The sequence below is a fragment of the Elaeis guineensis genome, chromosome 5, assembly GCF_000442705.2.
Source record: "Elaeis guineensis isolate ETL-2024a chromosome 5, EG11, whole genome shotgun sequence".
Lineage (NCBI taxonomy): Eukaryota > Viridiplantae > Streptophyta > Magnoliopsida > Arecales > Arecaceae > Elaeis > Elaeis guineensis.
The window spans coordinates 23,134,074-23,161,675 of NC_025997.2; the positions used below are offsets into that span (position 1 = coordinate 23,134,074).

The following is a 27,602-nucleotide window of genomic DNA, read 5'->3' on the forward strand; positions in this document are numbered from 1 at the left end:
ATAGTTACTTTTAACTTATGTTTAAATAGATAGTATATTTATTTAAAATCAAATAAATAATTATTTTTAATTAAAAATAATTAAAAATTTATCTTATTTTTTATAAATTATATATAAATAAAATATCTATGAATCCAACCAAAACAATACATAATCGCACCGGTCAAAATTTTGTTATGCTGCAAAAAATGAATCAACGAAATAGTATAATTTTTTTTAAACAAAAACTTTCTCGTTTGACAGGAAATTTTTGATGGTAGCCGCCATAATAAATATAATTTTTCATGGCATTGCATGCAATAACAACCAACGCACCCATATCCAAGCTATAATAAAATGCTGTGCCAATATCCACCATTACATTCCCATCCATCGTGGAAAGATCTTATTGGTTCAATTTCCTACTTGGCACAATCTTTAGCCGGATTCTGGTTACTAAATCAGCGCCAGATCAGACGAGAAACGCAACCAGTGGTGTGGCAAAGTAAATTCCCTCGTATCTACTCAACAGCACCCTTTCTTAAAAATAAAGAAAAAGGTGGCTCGCTTATACTGCTGTTTTTGTCTGGATCCCACCAAAGCCATTCCTCCGGGCTAAGAAACAAACCAAGAGCAGAAGAGAGAGAGAGAGAGAAAGAGAGAGAGAGATGAAATTATTAGTAGTAGCAGGGGAAGGCAAGGAGTTTTGCTCTCCTCCACATCGTGTTGCTATTCTTGTAGTCTTCTCCGGACTGTTATTTTTGAGTTGCTTTCATGACTTCGGCTGCAGAGCCCAGCAACTGGCCCAAGAAGAAGGTATTCTTTTCCTCCCTTGGTTAATTTTATAGCTATTTTTTCCCTTTTTCATTCTTCTAACACTACACTTATATTCTTCTCATCTACATTCTGGTTCTTAGTTTATTTCTTTTCCATTCCTATCGTTGAATCAACTACAGCATATTGAAATAAAAAAATCTTGATCCTAGTCGCAACTACTAATTTCCTATCTTGTCTGATTTAGGTCTAAGGGTAACGTAAGAGTAATAGGTGTATGTTTTTCCCAAAAATAAAATAAATTATTATTTTTTTCTGGAAATTATGTTAATGAATAAAGGAAAACCCAACTGCCATCTCCTCATACAGAGGAATTTTTTTTTTTCAAATTTCCGCCGAATCAGGAAAAAGGAAAAAAAATGTGGAATGTTCTTTTTTTTTTTTTTTTTTTGAAGATTAAAAAGACAAGATCTTGATGCATCATAGCTAGCAGCTGTCACTCTACCGACAGGCTTAAACCGGCTTGAATCCGTCTGGATACAATTATTCTTGTGTATGGGTCCAGATATAGACCCATAAAAGTTTAGTTGAAATGGGTGTACTGTTCTCTGAACGTTGCCGACAATATGTGTCTGCTCTTACTCTTGTTATTTTCTATGGAGTTTAATTATATTTGGAAGCATGTAGTCAATTGGCTTATGAAAACCTAATTCCGTCAGGTTTTTTTCCCCGAACCAAAGAATCCAAGCCGTAATTCTCTCGGTATCTTTTAGGCTGTGTTTGTTTTTCTCTGAAAAGCGGGACAGGAATAAAAGAGGGCCTAATTTCAGGATAGCTATTCGGTGAATAAAATAGGTTTAGCTAGAACAGAATTCCTCCTTTTTTGCATAATCTTTTGAATAAGCCTAGCCTTATTCCTGTTTTATTCCTGAAAACTAAACTTTCTTGGAAGAGTTTGCAACCATTGCCAGCTGCAATAGATTCTCTAAACTTTAAAGTAATTAACAAACAACTGTGGATTTACCAGTGGTATCGGACGGATACTAGAAATGCATGTGTGACATGGGTTGATGGTGGTCCAATTCCAATTCCCATACCGAGTACGTTCTGAAGCTTTAATCACTATCAAGATCCTGTTGGAAATAATTGCTATCTAGAAATTGCTATGTTGCCATCGTAATGATTTTCGATCAAGATTATAAAATAAACAAACTACTTAAGATAAACAGAAGATTGAAAGAGCTTATGTGGATCGAGACATGTGAAAATACTGCCTTAAGAATGTGATTTGCATTCTACATGTGGATTTGCAACGATCTGCTCTCCAAGGTACAACAATCTGGCTCAACCTGATCCTCTTCTGATGAGAACAGTTACGGAGGCTTGACCCAAAAGATTTCTTTCAGATGTCCAAATAAGAAAAATAAGTGAAAAAAGAAAAAGAATAAAGATAGTCTCTATAGTTGAAAGAAAAATAATGGGATAGAGCACCAGTGAGTAGAGAGAAGAAGAGATAGTGTATTTTTTAACGAATCCCAAAACAGTTGGATATAGAGCCTATTTATAGACTCTATCCAGATGACCAAGGAGGTGCCATGATTTTGAAGAGATATGATGTTTTGGAAACATCATATTTATTCAGAAACCAATGTCCTCTTTCGAGGAGTCATAACTCTTTACAAAGATGTATCACTTTAAAAAGAGTTTTAAGTTTTTTAAACAACTAAAAAATTAGGGATAAAAATTTAAATCTTTTTTTAATAAAACTCCAATGAGCCCTCATGAAAGATTTTAATTTTTGAAAAACTATAAAAAAGAATATTTGGGTATCTTATACTATACAATAGGATTAAATGGTCTTCATGCAGTCAGTGCCATTTAAAGGCCTTGCATTTAGTAAGTTTTTTTTATAAGAATTTTGTTAGAGTTAGTTCAAAACCCTAGTCGTGGCCTATATGATAATTCTGATATAGGTAGGTCCTCCAACGGTATTTGTGACCTAATAGCCTTCATATTTTCTATCTTAGACTCATTAAAAGTATAACTCAACCTTTCCAATTTTACTTTGTCACTGATAAGAGATGCGAAGAGATATACTTTGAAATTGTGCTCTGGCACGATCGCTTAATCAACTTTGTTTCTACCATATTGAATCTCTTCATGGGATCTCCAATCATAGATTTAGGTGTCCATTGTTAGTGACCAAATGATGGGCTTAAGCCTTATATCCCTCGATGATTCTAGGACTCCATTCCTAAATAAGTTCTTGGTTAATTGATCTGCCAAGTTTTCCTCAGACTTGACAAATTTGAAGGAAATGGCAATACTTCTTTTGAGTTATCTTACAAATTTACGATAAATCCAATATGTTGGTTCATTTTTTATTAGTACTCTTTTAATTAGTCAGTTCAATTACGGTCTTATTATCACCATGAATTGATATAGCCGGAATTGCTTAGCTACCAAAGATAGCTCTGACATAAGATTTTTAATCCACTCTGCCTCCGTACAAGTGGTATTTAGATTGATCAATTCGGCCTCTATGGTGCTCAAAGATATGATAGTTGTGGTAGCATCACCGAGAAGAAAAAGAAAATCATTGGTTTATTTTAGATCAAGACAATCATGTTTAAGTTAGTAATATAATAGATCTGATCAAAATTTATATGACCAGCTCTTTGTTGCCAAACACAAGTTCCAAGGGGTTTATCCTTAGATGTTTGAATAGTTAATTAATGGCTTTCAATAATACAATGCTAGGTTTTGAAATAAATGCAATAAAGAGAAATAAAATTACATAATTATGCTAGAAAATGTAACAAGTAAAATAACTTAGTGATTCCTGCATGACTTTCAAAGCAGAAGCAATAGGTAATTTGACAAACAGCTAATAATATGCATTTTTTTAAAGCAATAGAAAGTTCTGCATAGTTTTTGAAGATGCAGAAAATGTCTGCAAAGATTTGGAAATGCAGAAAAAATTCTGCATAGTAATTAAAGATGCAAAATAATTTGCACAGAATTTAAAACTTACAGAAATTAATTTTTGCAGAATTTAGAGTGTTAGAAAAATTCTGCATGGATTCTAAAACATTATTAAATTTCTAATAGATTTTTAAATCTATAGCTGCACAGATTTTTAAAACTGTAGAAAATTTTTACACAGTTTTGGAAGTATCAGAAAAATTCTGCAAAGATTTTAAATCTGCAGAAAAATATCTGTAATATTTCAAAATTGCAAAGATAAAGTTTTCTATTCTATACAAATAAAGCAAAATCTAGTCTTATGCAATCAAATTAGACTTGATAAACAGCTAATATCAATTTCTAATATAATCATGAATCACGTTCTTAGACTATTGGAATAATTGTTATCTAGAAATTGCTATAATGACTTTAGATCAAGATTATAAAATAAATAAACTACTGAAGATAAAATGGAGGATTGAAAAGAGTTTGCATGGATTGAAGTGTGTGAGAATACTGTCCTAAGAACATGATTCGTCTCTACATGTGGGTTTGCGGCGATCTCGTCCCCAAGATACAATAACCCATCTTAGCTCGATCCTCCTCTAATGAGCATGATCACTGAGAAGCTTGACCCAAAAGACTTTTTTCAGATGCCCAAATAAAAAAAGGAGTGGAAAAAGAAGAAAGAATAAAGACGGTCTGTCTCTAAAAGAAAGAGTGGGACAAAGCACTAGTGAGTAGAGGGAAGAAGAGATTGTTTTTTTAATGAATCCCAAAATAGTCAGATCCAAAGCCTATTTACAGACTCTGTCTGACCGAGGAGGCACCATGGTTTCGAAGACATGATGTTTTGGAAATATCATATTTCTTCGGAAATCAATATTATCTTCCAAAGAGTCGTAACTGTTCGAAAAGAGGTGTCCCTTCAAAAGAAGTTTTAAATTTTTAAACAACTAAAATTTAGGAATAAAAATTAAAATCCTTTTTTTAAAAATAAAACTCCAACGGATCCTACCTCTTTTGACCAAGCAGAAAACATTACATCTTTATTTTTATTAAACATACGTGAGTCATTGCCACATGTGAACAAATCAATATATTTGTTTGTTCATCTTATCTGCCATATAATATATTTCTGTAATGATCATGATACACACATCTATGTTTGGTTTACGACATTTTTTTAAAAGTGGTACTCATGTAAAGCAGAAATAAGCATAGAAACCCTTATTTTCTTTTTTCAACAAGCTGCCAAACTGAGGGACATGAGTTGTGGACCAAACAGCACACACAGGATGAAGCATCATGGCTCCATGAACCACATCTGACATGAACCATAGGGGCATTAATGCAAGTTGTGGACTTGCTGGAACCGATCCATGGTCTTCTCAGGCGGTTGTGTTTAGTTGGCGAATTCTTGAGAAATTGTGAAAGTCAATGGTCTAATTTCCTCTAAGAAAAGGAAAAAGAATAAATGTTTTTTTCTAAAATTTTGATTACTAAAGCAGACTTCTTTTCATTTGAACATAGGGCTAACACAATATTACCATCCTTGTAAATTGCACTGTAGCCTAGTGGTTGCACTACTCCATTTGGAGAAGGTTGTGTTTGGTCTTGAGAGATGTTTTCTCAGGTGGCAGTTTTAGGCAATTCTTGCATCATCTCTTTGAAATGTTTGGTGGAAGATATTCACTGTTTTTTCTTTCTTCTTCCTTTCTTCCCTTTTTTTTCTTTTTTGTAGTAACTCCATAGCAAGTAAAAGGAAAAAAGTAAAAGGGAAAAAAATAGAAGCAAGGTTACTCCATGTGCAGTTTGTGTACCATGTGTTAAAAAATTTGGCTCATGTTATCAAAAATAAAAAGAAAATAAAGTAGAATTAGGCTAATCATGATTTCATTGTACAAATTTTGATTTGCTCTGTACACTAGAAATAGCTGATGCATGAAATGATAACTGATGGACTACAGTTAAAGCATTAAAGTTGATTGCCTCCAAGTTGAGAAAGGAGTGGGACTTCTTGGTGGACCCTTGCAGCGGGAATGCAGGGTGGGTGGAACCTACAAGCTCTGATGAGATTGCCACCAATGTCACTTGCGATTGCAATGTCACCTCCAATGTCTGTCACGTGACTAGCATGTATGCCTCATGCTCGCAAATACCTCGTCTTTACTACTTTTTATTTGAACTCTCTATTTAAAAGAATTCTTACAAAGAAACAGAAGAGAAATATCAGGACTTAGTTTTATTGTAAGAAGCCGTGCTTCTTCTAAAAGTGTAGAGCTTGAAAAAAAAAAATTCATGTACTCCTAAAAAAGTGCAAATTTCTTATTTAACCTCAAAAATCTTAAATTGCATCTATCCCACAAAAAATCTACAACTTGAACTACTCCTTCAAAATCTAAAAATTCCATTCACACCCATCAATAAGATTACATTATTTACATTAGAAGTAATATTACTTTATTACTTTATCATTTTATATGTCTAAAGTTTTGTACATGTACTCTCGAAAATTGCTCGATCATTTATGCTAAAAAAGCAAGAAAAACATACCAAATATTAGTGAAAAAAATCAAATTCAAAACTCTTAATTATTGAGGCTAAAATAGTTGATTGATGAGAGGCCAAGTTAGCTTTTAGTCTGGCCAAATTATAATTAGAATGACAAATGAAAGCAAGATGGTTGTAAGGATACACATGCAAATGCTATAGTTTTGAAGGAGCATAGCTGTACAGTCTACTTTTCATGAAAATAATGCATGAATAAAAGAATTTGCGAGGGGTGTATATGCAAAGATTTGAAAAAAAAAATGTAACAAAAAAGGGTGACTCCAAGATTTTGTCAGAAAGCTTTCTGACTGCAGTATTTTTTCTATTTTCTATTACATGTTTGTACCTTTTGGGATTGTAGCTTGCTCAAGGGTCAGAACCTAACCGGAGTTCTTCCAGAGGAATTTGCTAACCTTACCTACTTAAGTGTGCTGTAAGTCTATGCATATGAGATTTTACTCCCCTCCACCCCAAAAAAATGTGAGATGTATAGGAGGTGATAGGACAGCAAGCTCATGCTACTGTTTTGGCTATGTAACAGAGATCTTTCATGGAACTATCTCAATGGATCCATTCCAGCCAACTGGGCTTCTCTTCCTCTCACACAGCTGTAATTTATGTCTTCCCTTTCTTCCTCATTTTTCTCCAAAACTCTTTAGTAGAAAATAGATAAAAAAAAATGTGAATGAGATAATGGTAGTTACTTTGTTCGCAGGTCTCTTCTAGGAAATCGGATCTCCGGGAGCATCCCAAGGGAGCTTGGGAGCATCATCTCCCTTCAGTCCCTGTACTTCTCCCTGCCTCCCATAATTTTTTTATTTAGCTCTTCTATCTCTTTCTCTCTCTTTAAATTATTTTAGAATATTTTGTCTAGTACAGGGTGTTGGAAAATAACCAGCTGCAAGACTCAATCCCCACGTCTCTTGGTAACCTGAACAACTTAAAACAGTTGTAAGACTTTTTTTTTTTCTGTGACACATGATCCGTGTAATTGTTCAATACCTTTTTTCTTATTTGGATTGTTCATTATTCTAAATTGCAATATACTTTTCCTTCTTCCAGCCTTGCTTCAGCGAATAACTTAAGTGGAGAGTTGCCAGACTCACTTGGCAATCTTAAGAACCTGACAGACTTGTACGTCACAAATTTCTTCCCTCTGGCCTTCCTATTGACAATTTTTAAATAGCTATAATGGCTATATTTCACCATAGTAACAATATTCTACAAATTATTGAAGAACATTAAATCATTCTTAAATTTTCAGGTGAGCAAATGATGCCATATGTTGTGCTGGTCCTGTTCAGTATTTTTACCACTATTCAGTATTTTTGCCTCCCCTTACATGATTCTATATGAACAAAATACAAATATTTCAATAATCCTTATTGTTTTAATATTTCTTAGTTTTCAAATTTTGTTACCCAAGCTCCTTCCAAGTTTGTGGCAAACTTTGCATTTTTTTTTCTTTTTCTTTTGGTACAATCTCTTTTTTTTTTTCTTTTGGTACAATCCTTTTGTAGTTTTCTGAATTCCAGTGTAACCAAATTGTTTCCAACTATCATGACTATGGTTATCACTAGTATCATGCCCCAAATCCGGGATATAATATGACCATACAATCGATGGTTACATTTGCGAAGCCAATCAATCATAATCTCAAATAAAATAAAAGATTCAAATTCATCATCAAGTAAATAATAAATAAATATTGGTTCAAGACGACTAAATCTAAATTTAAATGTCAAAACTCATAACCTCAAATTTATAAAATCATTAATTATAAATTCATAGTCAATAAAAGAATCAAAATTCTGCTATAAAATCATCTTGCTAGCATGATCTCTAAAATCTAAACCATTCTTCATCTCTAATGATCCTATTCCTCTAGAACAAAAATAAAAAAGATATAAGTTACACCACTCGTAAGTAAAAGTTTACTAGATCAAGCATAAGTTTGTACATGCATCAATAAATCATTTAAAGAAGATGATTATTATTAAAAAATAAAAATTTTCATAATAATAGTATAATCATAAATTAATCATGCTCTTATATATTCATAAATCATGTAAATTACATAAATAAGGTTTTCAATACAAAATCATAAATCATGCTGAATTTATAAATAAGTCATAAATTATTTATTATTTTACTATATCATAATTCTTAATAATTCTTTTAGACTAAATGCTAAAGTTATTTTATACCGTCATAAAGCTGTAATCAATATCATGCCAACTACTATAACCTATTGGTGAGGTCGTATATCAAGCTACTATAACCTACCGATAGGAGCTGTATGTTAAGTTACAATAATCCACTGGTAAGGGCCATATGCTAAGCTATTATAACCTGTTAGTGAATCGTATGGCAACTACTATAACCTGCTAGACATGGCAGAGCCCATAGTCATATTTCTTAAATCATATTTTCTTGAGACGTGTTCTTATATTATAATAAATAAATAAGGCATGTTCTTATATTATAAATAAATAAATAAGTCAAAAGATATGATATGACTTTTAGAGTTCATTGTCCATAAATAAATTATTAACAATGAACAACCATGCAACTAGTCTTTCCATAACAAAAATATAGATTTCACAAAATATGGAGCTCGAGTTCATAAACAAGTCATTAATATTAAACTATCCATAAAATCATATTTTTCATAAAACTACATGATTTGCATGATATCATATACTTGATCATTAATTTAAGAAAATATAGAATTATCAATATCAAATATTCTTTTTATATTTCATAAAGTCTTAAGCATGGAAAATAATCGATAATTCGAAAACAAGTAAAGAGTGTTAGGGTTCTCTCTTCCGCTTTTAACCTTCAAAGTTCAACCATGCGAGTCACTTGACCCAGGGATTCAGGTCCCAACGGGATGTCTCAGACATCCCGTGGGACACCAGGATAGGGACCATCCCATGTGTTGGGACAAGCGTTCCGCTAGCGTCCTAACATTCTGATCGGGACGCTTTGGGACATTCTCTATCCCAAGAGTCGGGACGGGGCGGGACGGCAACGCATCCCTTTTTATGAGAAAATCGAGACAGTCCCATCCCATGGGATTTAAAACCTTGCTTGAACCCATTCAAAGCCATTAAAATCAATCATTAATAACTTTGAAACCCAAGAGAACTTAGAATAGTTTAAAATTAGGCAAATGGTTCAATTTGAGGCACTGCAGGTTGTACAGCTTCATAGCCGAACTAGGGTGGAGGAAGGACAAAGTCGACTAGGCGATGGTGCTCGACTAACTAAATCGGTCCGAACAAGAACTCAAATGGTCATGATCAATTATGATTTATATAATTTAACAATGATCAATGGTAACCAAATTCTAGAGGTTCCTAGTAAGAGCAGAGGTGGGGTCAGCATGTTGCCCTACTATCTGGGCAGTTTAGGACTTTCTTATTAGGGTCAACTTGGGTCCATAGTAAAAGAAATTAGGACGTTGAACTGGGTCCTAGTGACTTAGATAGAGAAAAAGAGAGAATAGAGAGAGATGTGTCTTCTCCTCTCTCCTTTTTTTTTTTCCCTTTCTTCTTCCTTTTTTTTAAATGGCGAAATAGAGGACTAGTCTACCGATGGCTATGGTCAAAGGACAATGGCCCATGATGGCAGCCGGTGGTGGGTAGTGGTGAATGGTCAACAGTAGTGACTAGCCGAGGAGAAAATCATGGAAAATGGTCAGAAATAGAGGATCCGGTCTTATCTTGGGTTTGTGGTCATTGGCGGTTCACCAGCGACCATGGCCTCATTGGAACAGGTGGTAGGGAAATCGGGCGACTCCGCCGAGGTGCAGCATCATGAGGCAGTGGCGCCGGTGGCCGGAAAAAGAAAGAGAAAGAAAATAGAGGCCGTGAATTGAGGTCCCTATTTTTTGATTGGAGAAATCAAAGCCAGCCATGGTGCTTTAAGGTCATGGGGAGAAGAGACAACAAAGGGAGGAAGACCAAGGCCTTATCTTGGCTCCAGTGAGCCCTCTGATTTTGATTTCTGGTTGGTGCAAGAATGGGAAGCTGTGATCTTAACAAGAGAAAGAGAGAGAACACACAGGGTTCATTGATGGAGGACTACAAAGGGAAGGGGGCTTTTAAATAAGAGCAAAGGCTAGTCTACAATGGCCTTGATGAGTTCGGCTCCCACCAGGAGCTGTTGAGGAAGAAGACTCCAGCCCTTTCTTCCTTTGTTTTGTTTTGTTTTTTTTTTTTTTTTTTAGGGTGGGGATTTGGGCTAACACAGTGATGGGCTGGTCTAATGGACCAGGCCATCACAAGTTCACAATGAGAATATACTTGCATAAGCCATGGGTCTTTCATCAGCTTGTTCATTTGAAATGCTACTTAGAATTAGCAATTTGATTAGATGCTAAAGTTTTTCAACTCTCTACAGTAGAATAGATGGGAACCCAATCTCAGGGAAAATTCCTAGCTTCTTTGGGAATTGGACTAAGCTCCAAAGGCTGTGAGTGCTACCACTTCTCTTCCATGTCTCTTGCTGATATTGTTGCAGTACTAGCCTTGAGATTAATGAATTGACCTGTAAACTATTTGTTTGTAGAGACATGCAAGGAACATCCATGGAGGGGCCCTTTCCTCCAACCTTCTCAACATTGGGATCCTTAACTGAGCTGTAAGTTCTCTTTTTGGTTGTTTACTCCATTCATATCTATTAGTCCAGTGGTTAATCAAGTTCATAATGTGGTTGGGACTGCAGGAGAGTTTCTGGCTTGAAGGGAGGAGATGGGAAGTTCCCTTCGCTGCAAAACATGAAAAACATGGAAAGACTGTAAGTGTGATGAAGTGAAGTTCTTTATGGCAGCAATAGCATATGGATGTAGTCCATTGCTTTTCATAATTGAGTACGTACCAACTGCGGGTCTTATGCAGGGTGTTGAGAAACTTGTCAATATCTGGTGAACTTCCTGATTTTATTGGGGAAATGGCCAATCTTAAAACCGTGTAAGTTCACCCAGAACTGCTCTTAGCGATGTCAAAATTAACCATACAAGTAACTAACATGACCGCAAAACATTCCTCATATAAATTAAAACTTTCTTGCAGAGATCTTAGCTTTAACAATCTGACAGGTCCAATTCCAAGCAGCTTGATGGACTGATGAATTCAATAAATTATATGTAAGCAAATAAGATAAATATAGATGTATTCTTGTTGTCAACAGTTGCTTTATGTACTAAGTTTCAGTCTAACTTTTATCCCTTGTTTTTGATGGTTTCTTTCATACCCAATTTTCTCATTTAGGTACCTTACTGATAACATGCTAAATGGATCGATACCCAATTGGATCTTGAGCAGCCAACAAAATTTGTATGTCATACTTGGATCATTTTAAGTTGCACATTGTTTGGTTACGACAAGTTGTCCATCAGTAAAAATATTCAGATTCATCATCTTATGAGGTTCAAATTTGCAGGGATATTTCTTACAACTCCTTTACAGGATCCTTGGCTCCATCTGGTTGTCAAGAAGGAAATTTGTAAGAATTATTAATTTCGATACTCCCTCTTGGTCAATTGGTTCTGGCCAGTGATATGTTTATTCCATTTCTTTGAGTACTTATTTCCTTGCTTGTAGGAATATGGTTTCTAGCTATTCATCAACAGAAAATAGTTCGTAAGCTTCATATATCTCATTGTTTCTTCTTCAATATTAGCTCCAAAACTATGCCTTGGTAATATTCTGCTGCTATTTTTTCTTCTTTTTTATAGGATAGTACCATGTTTAAAAAGAAACCTCCCATGTCCTGTGAAAGATAGAAGTGAGTATAGTGACTTGCTGAAGTGTTTCTTCTTTACAAGTGTTTTGAGATTTTATTTATTATCGCCAAGATATGTCAACATATAAATAAAATATCTGAACAAAATAATATTCATGATTGACTATTTTCAGTTTTGCAATCATTGTAGACTACAACTTGTTCATAAATTGTGGTGGTAGAAAGGTGATAATTGATGATGATGAATATGAAGCTGATCTATCACAATTGGGTCCATCAAGATTTGCTGTTGCTTATAGTAAAAAATGGGCATATAGCAGTACAGGAGATTTTGTGGGAAATGACAAAGCAAGATATGTTGCTCCAAATGTATCAGTATTGAACATGACAGTCCAGAATTGTACATGACTGCTCGTCTTAGTCCTCTCTCCCTCAGATACTATGGCCTCTGCTTACAGAAAGGAACTTATACCGTCAATCTTCACTTTGCTGAAATAATGTTTACTGATGATCAGACATACTTCAGTGTTGGAAGGCGCATCTTTGATGTATCGATACAGGTTATTGTTTTTGCATTCACATCATTAAATTCTTTCATTTTTTTCTTTTAATTTATTTGAGGCAATGTCTATTTTCAGAATTACATTCATCAAATTCTAGATATTATATGTATGTACGTATGTATGATAAATCTATTCCTTTTATTGATATGTGAACCAATATCAAGATGTGTATTTCCGTTATGCTAATATTAGGATTTGAGCCAAAGCTATTCCTTTTATTTTTCAACTTTTTCATTAGAACTGTTTTAAGGCACCTATTGATTACTAATAATCAGGTGCAGCAATAATAATTCTTATATGAAAATCTATAAATTTGCACAGGGCCAAAAGGTTTTGCAAGACTTTAATATTGCAAAGGAAGCAAATGGCACTGGTAGGCCAATCATCAAGTCTTTTACTGCTACACTAGATGGTACTCTGGAAATTCACTTTCAGTGGGCTGGCAAAGGGACAAACTCCATTCCCGAAAGAGGTGTATATGGACCACTTATATCAGCTATTTCAGTTACACCAAGTAAACCTTTAAAACACTATTCTCTTTCTTCCTTTTGGATAACTCGTGCAAGAATGATGTTTATTTCTTTATTGCAGACTTCGATATTCAAGAAAGCAAGCTATCTATTGGAGCTATCTTTGGCATTCTAGCAGCTTCTTGTGTCACAATTGTGCTAATGTTAATTATGCTATGGCTTTTCTTTAGAAGGAAAAATGCTGAGAAAGATGGTGAGATAATTGCTCATTTTAGTTAATTGTTTGTTAAAGTCTGCTTTAGAAATAATGACAGCCCTATTATTTTCTGACTTTATGTTTTCAAGAATGCAACTACAGAACTGCTTGTTGGCATCAGATTTGTATTGTGATTTGCTTCCTGGATGCTTATTAAAATAGTTTGATTTTCATTCATTTGAAAAGGTAGAAAACTGCAAGATTATCTGTTAATTAGTGTGAAATCTGAAATAACAATAAACAACCACACATAGAAAAATGGGACACAACAATTTACGTATTTCGGCCTTTGGCCTACGTCCACAGACGAAAATGGGGAGAGATTTTACTATATCAAAAAAGATGGAGTACAAAGAGTATGTGGCGGCTCAAATGACAAAAGACGGCCCTCCATAATAAAAGGTGTGATTATAATATATTAGTGTTCACCGAACTATCTCGAATCGGATGGTTCAGAGCGTTTCGAGCTGTACAGATGGCAAATTAGGACGGTTCGGCTAGGCAAATCGGAACACCGGACGAGGGAGAGAAAAATAGAGGGAAAGAGAGGAGAGAGAGAGGAGGGGAGGGAAAAGGGAACAATGCTGTCGGAGGGCCGTGGAGGCCTCCGCAGCTTGGTGTCGTCCGATGGGGCATTTAATCGAGAGAGAGAGAGAAGGGGAGCAATAGTATCGAAGGGAGGTGCAGCCAGTTGAGAGGCCGTCGGGGGCCACCGGATGGCAGAAAATGCATGGGCGCAGCCGCAGCTATGGAATAGGGGCGACTGTCCCTATTCAGTTTATCATTTTTTTTAAAACAACGATGGTTGCCCCTTTTTAGTTTATCATATTTTTTTAAAAACGATGATGAGTAATGAAGCCGGCAATATATTTGCCAGCCTCACTTAATGAAGCCAGCAATGAGTGAAGCCGACAATAGATTTGCCAGTCTCACTTAAGTAAGCCAGCAATGGGTGAAGTCGGCAAACCCATTGTCGGCTTCACTATTTCAGAATTTTTTTAAAAAAATCGAAGAAATTGTGAAGCTGGCACACCCATTGTCGGCTTCGCTACACCTATTATTGGCTTCACTATCGTCGAGATGTTTTAAAAAAATGCTGTGAAATAGAAATGATCGCTCATGTTTATGCTCGCGGCGCTGTAGGCCGTGATTATGCTGTCCGACGGCCACGATAGCCAGATGGAGGTCCTCCGACGGCCTCTCCGCCAGCTTCTCCTTTTTTTTTCTTCCTCCTTTTCTCTCTCTCTCTTTCGATCGAGATTTGATTGAGGAAGCGAGGCCTTGGTGGCCCTCCGAGCGTGCTTGCGGCCTGCAGCTCGCTTGTGGTCACTATGGGCATCTCCTCCGGCCACCCTCTCCCTCCCTCCCCCTTTCCCTCCTTTTTTTCTCTCTTTTCCTCCTCCCTGATTTCCTTCTCTTCTATGTTGATTGTGTCGGTTCGGTCCGATCTGATATGGATTCGTACCAACTCGTACTATCGGTCAGCTAGCATAGGTCGCGGTTTTGGTTCCACGGACCTTACAATATACATATAGCCACCAAATCCTAAAACAAAGAGAAAAAGACTAAAATATCCAAATGGGCCAACTAAGTCCAAAATGGATTGGATTCATACCGCAGTCACACCAAAGTTAAATCACACAATAAATCTCTATTTTCGCTTGAATTCCATCGAGCTGCAATACAAAATAGTAAACTCTCCATCTCCTCTAATAATGCTCTCAAGGGTCTAGCTCAGCATCTCAAAACACGAATCAAGTCCAATTAGTGCTTGAACTTGAGAGTGGTAGGTGGTTTGGTCATCATATCTGCTGGATTATTTGTCATAAGAATCTTCTTCAGTGCCATAACCCCTTGTATACAACATCCTGAATGAAGTGATATCTGATATCAATATGCTTGGTCCTTTCATGATATATTTGATTCTTGGTTAGATGTATGGCACTTTAGCTATCACAAGAAACAGTAGTCACATCTGCTGTAAGCCAAAATTACCAATCAAATCTCGCAACCAAATGGCCTTTTTCATTGCTTCTATCGTGCTATATACTGTCTCTATAGTAGACAAAGCAATAGTAGACTGTAAAGTCATTTTTCAACTGATGGCACAATCTAAAAGAGTGAAGACAGCCTATAGGAGACCTCCTATCTAGATCACCTATATAATTAGAGTCCACATAACCATCAGTACTGCCGCAAGTGCTGAATTCCGATCATATATCAAACCAATATCTGTAGTACGTCTCAAATAGTATAGGATCCATTTCACATCCTGTTAATGGACCTTTCCTAGATGCCCATATTTGCTAATGACATTGACGGCTTGTGAGATGTCTAGACATGTGCAAACCATAGCATACATGATATTCCCAACTGCACTAGCATATAGAACACGTGATATGTATTGCTCATCCGACTTAGAGACAAAGCAGCTGAAAGTTTGAAGTATGCTGCAAGCGGAGGATACTAGCTTGCAATCCTGCATATCAAAATTTCCAAGCATCTTTATAATATAATTTTTTTGTGACATAATTTGTATGTGCGTCGATCCAATCTCCATACCTATAATCTTCTTTGCTGCATCCAAGTCCTTCATCTTAAATTCATTGCTGAGTTGAGCTTTTAACTTTTTAATCTCAGACATATTTTTTACTGCAATGAGCATGTCATCAATATAAAGCAACAAATAAATAAAAGAACCATCTAGAAGTCTCCTGTGATAAACACAACTATTTTAGTCACTGCGAGAGTAACGATATCCAAGCATAAATATATTAAACTGCTTACACTACTGTCTCAGAGATTGCTTCAAATTTTCTCAATCAGCAAATATGGTCCTTATCCTGAACAATAAATCCCTTTGGCTGCTGCATGCAAATATGTTCCTCAAGCTCACCATGCAAAAAAACTATCTTAACATCAAGCTGCTTAAGCTCTAAGTCAAACAACACAACAATGACAAGCAACATACGATTAGAGCTATGTTTCATAGGAGTGATGTTGTCTTGAGGAGCTGCGTGGAGGCAGTTATACTGATGTCAACTGATGTACGGAGGCATGTGTTGGCCATAGTACAGATCTAGTTGAAGGAACTCGGCCAAATGACCCCGTAACTTCGGGAGAAGGGGTGCTCTCCTATCTTTTGATTAGGAAAGTGGCACATATCAGGGGGTAGCGACTGTTTATTGCTTCTTGCTTTGCTATGAGAGTGAAAGCTACTCAGAAAGGTCTGTTTAGTGAGAGGCTATGCCTGTGAGGTTCCTCATTGGCCTTGGTGCAGGTCACCTCCTAAAGAATATCCGTCTGGTCAGTAACATGAGAGAAAACTTCATTAAAGTGTATACCTGCCCTCTGACTGTAGCCTTTGCAACCAAGCGTGCTTTGAACCTTATTGCTTCAACCTCCGAGGATTCCTTTTCGTGAAGACCCATTTGTATCTAATAATCTTCTGGCCTTATGGTGGTTTCACAAGCTCTAATGTCTGATTCTTGTGAAGAGACTTGATCTCTTCACTCGTAGCAATAGACCATTATGCAAACTCACTGCTGCTAATGGCCTCATGACGGGATTCTAAACCTCAATAGACTCTACCACAGATAATGCAAAAGAGATCAGATCTATACATCCATATCTTTGAGTGGGTCGAATCTACCTCCTCAATCTACTAGTAGCTATGGTATACTGCTGTTCTTGTGGGATATCTCTCTTATCAACAATTTCAGACTCATCATCCTAATCTGGCTGAATAGGAATATCACCCTATGATGAATGAATTGAAGGTACAATCTCAAGCTCCACCTACTTATCAATATTGTTATCTTTATCTATCGCAACTGTCTCCTTTCCCAAATGAAACATAGCCTATTCATTAAAGGTAACATCTCAACAGACTATAAATTTCTGAAAATCAGGCTCAACACATCACAATCTGTGGTCTTTCATCCCAGATTGATAACCAAGAAAGATATATTTCTGTGCCCTTTTTCAAGTTTACTATCATTGATATGTGGATAAGCAAGACAACAAATATCTTCAAAATAGATAATTAGCAGGTATACCAGATCATATCTCAATATGAGTCTTCAACTCAATAGCAGTAGATGGAGATCTATTCACCAAGTAGTAGGCCATAATAGCAGCTTCAGTCCAAAAATCCTTAAAATAAAGTAGATTAAGAAAGCATACACCATGCTCTCTTCAATAGAGTCATGTTCATGCGTTCTGCAACACCATTTTGTTGTGATGTCTTTCTGACTGCGATATCTCACAATGCCTTCAGTCTCGCAGAACTCATTAAATTGATCCTCATGAAACTCCATACTATTATTAGTTCTCTATTTCTTGATCTTCTTGCGGGATTGTTTCTCAATAAGTGTTCTCCATTTCTTAAAAGTGGGAAGGACTTCATTCTTGTACTTAAGAAGGTATATTCAAATTTTTCTCCAAAAAATATCAGTGAAAGTCAACAAATATTGAGAACCATCTTTAGACTGAACAGATGAAGGATCCCAAAAATCAAAATGGATATAATCTAACGTCCTTTGTCCTATGGATGGCTGTGTTGAACTTGACTTTAGACTACTTTCTATGGATAATGCTCACAAAAGTCAAACTTTTCGATTTTTTGACCACAATAAATTTTGTTTGCTTAAAATAGATATATCAACCTGACTCATATGACCCAAACACATATGCCATAAACGAGTATTATCTAAATCTAGACTTGATGAGGAAAGTGATGTAGTACCAACAACTATGCTATCCTGAAACAAGTAGAAGCCATAAGACCAAGATTTTCCATACCATGCCGAACCGACCAGTACATCCCGTATCGTACCGAACCGGTGGAGAACCGATACAATTTGATCGGTAAATTCGGTACACGGACGGTACGAAAAGAAAAAGAGAAAAATGAAAAAAGAGAGAGAGAGAGGAGGACAGGGAGGGAGGTGGGAGCCGCCGGAGGACTTTCGAGCTCGTATCGTCCGATAGGGCTTTCAAGAGAGCAAGAAAGAGAGAGTGCTGGGAGGGGGGCGAGGGACCTACCGGACGGACGGCGCCTCCGTTGCGAGGGCCCTATGGCCGACGAGCCGATGTCGATGGCCTGAGGACGGTCGAGCGGACGGAGCCCCTCCGTGGCTCCGTCCTCTTCTTCTTTTTCGAAACAGACGACCGCCTGTTTTAATTTTTTATTTTTTTTTGGTTTTAAACTTATGAAGTCGGCAACCTAGTTGCCGACTTAAGGGATTTTTTTAAAAAAATACAAAAATCGTGAAGCCGGCAAATTATTTGCCGGCTTCACTTAAAACTAGTTTTTTTAAAAAAAATTTACGAAACAGGGGCGACGCCCTGTTTTATGCCTACGGCGCCGGGCGCGTGGACTGCGCCCTCCGGCAACCCGCCGGCTCCTTCCCCTCTTCTTTTTCTTTCTTCCTCTCTCTCTCTATTTCTCTCTTTCTCTCTTTTTTTCTTCCGATTCGGATCCGCTTGCCTTCGTCGGTTTGGAACGGTACGAAATCGTATCGATCCGTACCGTCGGCTGGCCGATACGGCCGACGGTACCGGTTTAGCATACCTTGCATGAGACAATCTATCTTTAAGCACAATGAGAGCAACTTTTGAAACCTTTAAAACTCCACCTTCAATAGAATTATATAAATCAAAAGTACTCAAAAAAATTAGATTCTTCTTCAAATCTGGTACATGCCGTATAGTAGACAAGGTCTTAATGTTACCTTATGCATGCTGATTTAAATGGTTCCTATACCAACAACTCTACAGGATATGTTTCTCCTCCTGAGCACAACACCATCATCAATAAAGTGATAAGTGAAAAACCAATCCTGATGAGGACACATGATAAGAATATGCTGAATCAAGAATCCAAATATTTTCAGATAAATTAACAAATATTGAGAGGACATCGACACCATCAAAATTATCCTTTACTATATTGGCTGAATCACCAATATTAAAGGCATTATTAGACTTCTCCTTTTCTTTGAGTTTGAGACAATCAGATTTCTAGTGTCTTTCTTTCTTACAGTAATTACATTTGCTTTTCTTCCCTTTAGATCTTGTTTTGTCTCTATTACTTTCTGAACTTGAATCCAAATTCTTTTCTTTTGATCTACCTCTAAAATCAGACCATCTGCCGGATTTTCATCCCAAGTTCAGATATCTTTTTTCTTAACTTTCTTGAGTTCAATGAAGCCCTCACATCTTCCATGGAAAGAATGTCCCGATCATATAGGATAGTATCAACAAAAGACTCAAATGAGGGAGGTAATGAGCATAATAGAATAAGAGCTTGATCCTTATCACCAATTTTTACATCAATATTTTTCAAATCCAGAATAATTTTATTGAATTCATTAAGATGGTCTTTAAGAGGCATACCTTTCTTCATCTGAAGAGTGTAGAGCCATTGCTTCAGATAAAGCCGATTTGTTAGAGACTTGGTCATATAAATGCTCTCTAATCTAAGTCACAGTGCTGCAGCAAATGACTCGTTCGCAACCTCTCATAGAATCTCATTTGCCAGAGACAGCTAAATCATGCTGTGTACACACTCTAGGAGATCATTCTTATCCTCTTCTGATAATATCGTCGGCAAAGCATTTTACCCTTTAGTGCCTTCAGCAATCCCTACTGAACCAATAGGGCTTATATCTTGACACACTAAAGACTGAAATCATTCTTTCCATTGAATTTTTTTGATTTTGAATTTCGTAGCCATCATGAAAAATTCACAAAGAACAAAAAAAATTAATAGATAATCAAAATTCAAAACAGATCTGAGGAACAAATCTGAATCTCAGGCTCAGATAGCATTTTGTTGTAAGATTATCAGTTAATTAGTGTGAAATCCGAAATAACAACAAACAATCATACATAGAAAAATAGGACACCATTATTTATGTGTTTCGGTCTTTGGCCTATATCTATGGGCGAAGATGGAGAGAGATTTTACTATATCAAAAAAGATAAGAGTATAGAGAGTACGGGGCGGCTCAAATAACAAAAGACGGCCATCCAATAACAAAAGGTGTGATTACAATATGTATAGCCTCCAAATCCTAAAACAAAGAGAAAACCCTAAAATTCCCAAAAGGGCCAACTAAGTCCAAGATGAGTCAGATTCATACCACGGGTTACACCAGATTCAAGCCACACTCAACAGACACTTCATCTTGGCTGTTTTAAATAACTATTCACCATATTCGAATGCTCTTTACAAGGATTCGTAAGAATTTCACTTATCGGATGATCTCTGATGGTTACATTGGATGATTTTTGAGGTTGGAATCTAAAGAACTAAAATATGAGTTCAACGAACTGATGAGCAATAAATTGAGTTTTTTGTATGACCTACATTTTTTGTCAATTTGATGATGACTTTTTAATCTGCTAGAAGCACAGTATTGATGGTCACCTTTTCTTTTTCTTTATTAATAATTTGAGTTGGCCATTCTGTTTGTGTAGAATGTTGTATAAAATTGTCATCTTGATTATGCCTTTGCATAAGCATTTCGAAGGCCATGCATTATTAATTCATAATCAAATTTAGTAATTTTGAATTGAAAAATCTATTCTTGCAGAACTTCAAAGCTTAGAGTTGCAAACTCGTTATTTCAGCTTGAAACAGATTAAAGCTGCCACCAAGAACTTTGATCCTGCAAATAAGATAGGTGAAGGCGGCTTTGGTCCAGTTTATAAGGTATATGTAAGCATCTACAAATTGCTATTATATTCGTCCCTCTGAGTTATATTTCTTTTTTACTTTTTTATTTTTCTCACTTTAGATATTTTTTATGTATATAAAATTCTACATTTATCTCTTGATAGAGCTTTGATCCTAAAATGTGACTATTATTTCACAGGGTGTGCTGCCAAATGGTTCTGTAATTGCGATAAAGCAGCTATCCTCCAAGTCTAAACAGGGAAACCGTGAATTTATTAATGAGATAGGCATGATATCAGCTTTGCAACACCCAAATCTAGTCAAGCTTTATGGGTGTTGTATTGAAGGAAATCAATTACTGCTAATATATGAATACATGGAAAATAATAGTCTCGCCCTTGCTCTATTTGGTGAGTGCTTAGTGCTTTTTTGTCTGAGCAAATATCTTTCTCCAAGTTATGCATTCAACATTATTTGTCATTTAAGTTCTCTGTCTTGACCAATTAATTTTGCCATAAAAGTTCAAAATAATTTGGATGTTAACAGGACGTGAAGATGCCAATTGAAATTAGACTGGCAAACGAGGCGTAAGATTTGCCTAGGGGTAGCAAGAGGTTTGACATATCTTCATGAGGAATCAAGGTTGAAGGTTGTTCACCGAGATATCAAGGCAACAAATATTCTACTAGACAAAGATCTCAATGCAAAAATATCCGACTTTGGTCTGGCCAAGCTTAATGAAGAAGAGAACACCCATATCAGCACCCGTATAGCTGGAACTATGTAAGTGGATAATTATTTCTTCAAGGAAGTAAAATTATTCCTTTTACAATTTAACTGACACAAATTCAAAGAGTTTGCTGAAACTTTATATAGCTTAATAGATTCATGAAGGTTTATATTGAAAACATAATATTAACTTGTAAAGAATGAAATGTAACGGTTAATATTTCATGCTAAGTACATTTATGTGAGTCATCTTCAGAGTTAATGTTCCTATGTATGTTGGAAGATAATCTAGCTTGTCTGATCATGCACCTCTGTCTATAGTTCATAAACATCGTATAAGTGAATTTATTAAAATGTTGCTGTCACATAGCATGCATTTGTTTGTCTGCATCTGCCATCATGCGCACACATATGTACATGCATTTGTATGTATGCAGTCACCTCCAATAAATAGAAATATAATTCTAGAAGTAGTCACTTCCTCTAATAATAATTATTATAATGAAAATAAAACTAGATGAAAGAGCATAATGATTGAATGTAAAATAATTAACTTGTATTGATTTGCCAATTATGCACTTTTCAACCCTGAAGGATGTCTAATTGCTTGTATACATTATTTCAACAAACTGAAGATTGACTGTGTAATTTTATTGCTGCAAGGAGAGGCCTATACTATTTAAGGGGGAGAGGATTTAAATGATGATGCAGTGTAGAAGGAAGAAGGGTTGATTTGATTCAACAAAGTTACTCTTCGAACATGAACGTATAAATAGAAGTAAATTGGATGAAGAACCGTTCGCTTGACGAAGGAAATTCTCTTGGGAAAAAACTTATTAATATGTTGAAAGACTACTCCACACAATGTATTAGACATGTATATAGGACATGATCCCCTTACTCTAATTGGGTCATTAAACCCAATACAAAATTATACTCGAAATAGGACTTGACAAAGAGAAAACATGTTAGAGTTATTCTACTACAAATATGGAAATATGGTAAAATTTGATATTGCCCCTTATAGGGCTGAGTATGGATCGAGTTCGGTCGTGTTGAGAGAAAAATTTAATCCGACTGAACCCATCGGATTGAAGAAAATTCAATCCGCTACCGACCATTTATCATGTATAATCGTTTGAAACCGAAGTGAACGTTTGTAGCGGGTTCGGATGGGTTGTGTCGGTTTAGACTTAGTGTTGACTCAATATTGATTTTAAGTCTAATATTGATCCACTTAGGCTTATTTGCTTTTTTTTTGTCAATTCAATACAAAAAAAGGCCTAAATCTTGTAAGTTACAAATTTTGGACTTATTTTTGAATCTGTACAAAATAAAACAGAAAAAAAAAAATTTACTCATCTGAAAGTAACTACATCTGAAAGTTTTTACTTTAGAATTGTCTCAAATTGATGTGCTTTCATCAACAATTCAATATTAATATTCTCGTGAATCCAAATGGGTGATGGAGTATTTTTTAGAATGAAGTATTGAAGACTAAATGATGCCGTCCCAAAATGAAAGCGAGTTTGTGAAATACTATATCGATTGGGTTCGGTTTCATATGGGTTAAAAATGTAGGAACCGAATCCGACCATTAATAACCGATTTTTTACAAATCCCAACCCGATTCTATCCGATTTATGTCTTTCAACCGACCGAAACCAATGTTTATTGGGTTGGATTGGGTGGGTTTCTTCGGATTTCGGTTATTTGCTTAGCCCTAGCCCCTTATAGAAAATTTATAAGAAAATCTGATGAAAACCTTCAAAATCCTCTAGCTAAAATTCAAATATTTGCTTGTTGAAGTCCTCACCCGTGAATCCGCTGGCATCTTGGCATGATCTAGCTGGTCATAGTACTTATTAGCTGCGTGCTATGCTGCATTAGACGAGCAGCCATGTAAACTTCTGGATTAGTCATGTTCAATGCTGGTGCATTGGTACTTCGCTTTGTTTTTTCCTACAAAATCTCTTGTATTACTATAACCCATTCTTGGCTATTAGCAATGTAATATCTTGAAGGACCCAACTGTGATGTATCATCTTCATATTCATCATCACCATCAATTGCCACATTGCTATCACCACAATTTATGAACATATTATAGTCTATAATGATTGCAAACTCAAAAATAGTCAATGATGAACATGATTTTGTTCAGATATGTAGACATTTTTTTGTTTCTTTTTTATTGAATATGCTGACATCTCTTAGTGATAAGAAACAGAACTTCAAAGTCTTGCAAAGAAGAACACTTAAAACAGAACTTCAAAGTCTTGCAAAAGAGAAACACTTAAACAGAACTTCAGAGTCTTGCAAAGAAGAAACACTGGAGCAAGTCATTGCACTCGCCTCTAGCTTTCCCAGAACATGAGAGGTTCCTTCTTAAAGATGTCGTTATCATATAAAAGGGAAAAGTTTCAGATGAAAATTACTGAAGCACAGTTTTGAAGCTACATAAAGAAGCAAAAAAATGAGACCTAAAAGTTTATGAATTGCTTTCAGTTGATGAATAAATAGAGACAAGATTCCTACAAGCAAGTGAAAGAGAACTGTCAAGGGAATAAACAAATCACCAATTAAAACCATTTAACCAAGAGGAAGTATCGAATTTGAGAATACTTATACTTCCTTGTTGACAACTAGATGGCTCCAAGGATCCCATAGAAGAGTTACGAGAAATTTCCCTGCGCTTTTGAATCTTTTAAGATGATGTCCGCACAACCACACCCACACCACACCATCGTGTGGCTGGTCATAGCACACATTCAGTTCTTCACATGTTGCATGATGATTTTTTTTTTTTTCAAATCATGCAGGGGGTATATGGCTCCTGAATATGCCTTGAGGGGTTACTTAACAGACAAAGCAGATGTCTACAGCTTTGGAGTAGTCATGTTGGAGGTTATCAGTGGAATGAGCAACACAAATTATAGGCCTATGGAGGATTGCGTTTATCTTCTTGATTGGGTAAGCTTATATATTGATCAAGAATTTTTGTTGGCAAACCTATTAAGTGAAAAGTGAGTCCAGAACCCTTTTTGTGGTAACCAACCAAAAATGTCAATGTATAACTTTGAGTTGATCTCTATAGCAGATTGTAGCAGTTTTGAATGAGTTAACGAAAAATCATCAATTTATTAACCACCACTAATGTATCCTTTATAATGGTCATTTGGAACATCCAAGAAACATGACGATGCCACTTGCGCTGAAATAGGTCAAGGGTTTTAATTTCTAGATCTATTTACCTACTTTAATTTCCCCCATTCATCTTGTTAATATTAACCACAAATCGCTCTTCTTGTCCTTAGGCATTGTAATGACCTTCCAGTTAATGCAACTTAGCTATGTTTATTCTGTTTTTTAGAGCAATTAAACGTCATATACAAATCAACATAGCCATGGTATATGCGAATAGGGCTGGCCTTGTGATCAAGCAAAACTTCCAAAGCGACCACTTATGTGTACCATCTATATTATTCAATAAAAAAAACTTATGAGTAAGAAATGTTAAGCAGTGACAAAAATTGATTCGAATTGCTTGACAACATCTGCACTGGGCATGAGTTAAGAGCTTATCAGTTTGGATTAGTTTCAGGTCAACATTTTTTGACCCAGATTTGGACTAGACTCTGTCATGAGCTAGAGTTCTGTTTCAGCCGAGTTGGGTTGGCTGGGGCCATGATCGTGGTGTAAGGTTATCTAAGAGTTGTTTTTCTTTCTTTATACTAATTTACCTCAGAATCGAGTTACTGAAAGTCAAGCTGGAATGGTTGAGTCAGTTGTGGTTTTGCCAAGCAGGGTAGAGTTTTTAAGGGTCAGTAGGTATTATATAGGTATTGTAGTAGGGATCATGTGTCTAGAGGTTTGACCTGATGTCAGGTTATGTACAAGTCAAGGATGCCTATCCTATAATTCTAAGTTGTCCAACCCAACCAAACAAGAAAACTTCCTTTATATATTATAAGCTTACCCATTTCTCTTTCCAATAGGAACCGCCTGGAAGTTGTCTTATCTGAGGAACCTAGTTTGTGGTACACCTGCCTTGTTTCTCAAGGGAGCACCTCTCCCTGTCATTTTACTGAATAGAATTCTAATGTAAAACCAAGTACAAAAGTCTTAGCTTGTGCAAACATGTAAAATATTGTGTTTTTCCTCTGGGCCAGGTTTAGCTTTTCCAATTCTTAACATAGCTAGGGAACTGTGTATTCATAATCCTTGTGATTTTCTTCAATATTAAGCTAGTAAATGAGACATAGGTTTATATAAATATAGTCATTCTTTAATTTCATGGTGAGATTTGCATTCCATCTAAGTCTCCAACACTTGACTGAGTTTAGTTTATGTAACATTTCCTTTTCAGTATATTGATATTTGCTCTTCTTTGTAAGATGTCAATATTCTTGTTTCCTTTACATGATTTGCAGGCCTATGTTTTACAAGAGCAGGGAACTCTGCTTGAACTTGTGGACCCGAGCCTTGGTTCCAACTACTCAAAGGAAGAGGCACAGCAGATGTTGAATTTGGCTCTTATATGCACCAGCCCTTCTCCAATTCTCAGGCCTTCAATGTCCACCATCGTGAGCTTGCTGGATGGAAAAACACCTATACAGCTCCCATCAGCGAACCGAGCAGTCTCCGAGAGTGAGGATTTTAGATTCAAGTCCTTAGAGAGAATGTCTGACGTGAGCCAAATGCGGAATGTTTCAACAGAAGGGCTGTGTGTTGATACCTCAGTTAACAATGATCAAAGAGGTAAAGAAGATAGCAGTCTAAATTCCTCATCAAGTAATGTTTCTCATCAAGCAGTCTAAATAACTCAAGTAGCTTTGGCAGCCTGGGCATGAGGCTATGAAAGATTCAGATGAGATCTAAACTTTTAACATGCCATTTTGACTGGGGAACTGTTTACGTTGGTATAGAAATTAGTGGAGCTTATCCTCTCCCTCTTACCAAAAGGGAAAAAGAATTACATAGAGTAGTTTACAGTACTTTGAAAGGAGAAACACTGATGAAGAGTCATCCAAATTTATGCATTATTTATTAGAATATTAATTACATAAGTCGAATAATAAGTTTGGAATATGAGATAGAAGGTGGTCCGGGAAAGCGGCTTTTCGAATTTCTGCAGTAGTCTCTAAAATTTGTCCAAGTATTTAATGCTTATGCCATTTAAAATATTGTGATGCATTTATATAAGGACATGGATCTGTTCTCCTAATTGGAGGGTCCGTCCTGCTATTTTAACAGCAGAAGAAATATTACAACCTATTGGTTCCAGAGGCCATGGAGTCAAATTCAAGTAACTTGACAGTTAATTTTGAGTTCCAATACATGGAATTTATCTTAATCTCAACTTAGCAGGGCTGTGTAGATTACTTGCAGACACCATCCACTGCTGGTTGACTCGATCTTAAAGTTGGGCGATGTGGACCTGAGCACGGTCCCTGTGGATCACTGACTTTGATTAGGTTCTGCACGCGCTCAAACTCGTAATGGTCTCCAACGTTCAGGCGCCAGTTCACATTGGCCAAAAAGGACTGCTGCAATTACTGAAACAAATGGAGTTGCAATTTAAACATTAAATACTGGAAATAATACACGTTATATGGATGAATTGTTGCCTCACGAAGGGCCACGAGATTGAGCGCTAGCAGCTATATTTTAAAAAAAAAATAAAAAAAATTATGGATATATCTTTTCAATTTTAATTCAATTTCACTTGCACATCATGTACAAGTGTTAAATTGGTCATTCTAATTATTGATATTTCTTAATGTAATCCAACCGTTTATCTTCGTTAATGAAAAGATATCATGTGATTATCACATGTTACCATTATTTTATAAAATAACAAAAATATCTTC

General features: G+C 36.1%; 1 protein-coding gene across 1 annotated transcript; it reads left to right on the plus strand.

Moving 5' to 3' along the window:
• Positions 1-589: 589 nt before the first annotated feature.
• On the plus strand, positions 590-26,861 carry LOC105045146 (probable LRR receptor-like serine/threonine-protein kinase At1g53440). The gene is given in 26 exon segments (XM_073257750.1): positions 590-795; positions 5,691-5,859; positions 6,635-6,706; positions 6,815-6,883; positions 6,989-7,060; positions 7,153-7,224; positions 7,336-7,407; positions 10,684-10,755; positions 10,852-10,923; positions 11,008-11,079; positions 11,181-11,252; positions 11,355-11,395; positions 11,398-11,428; positions 11,553-11,618; positions 11,725-11,787; positions 11,886-11,924; positions 12,020-12,069; positions 12,218-12,415; positions 12,418-12,587; positions 12,912-13,104; positions 13,182-13,313; positions 20,918-21,036; positions 21,200-21,414; positions 21,556-21,783; positions 24,552-24,702; positions 26,163-26,861. Coding segments are annotated over 26 exon segments (3,045 nt in total). The 5' UTR covers positions 590-647; the 3' UTR covers positions 26,550-26,861.
• Positions 26,862-27,602: the final 741 nt, after the last annotated feature.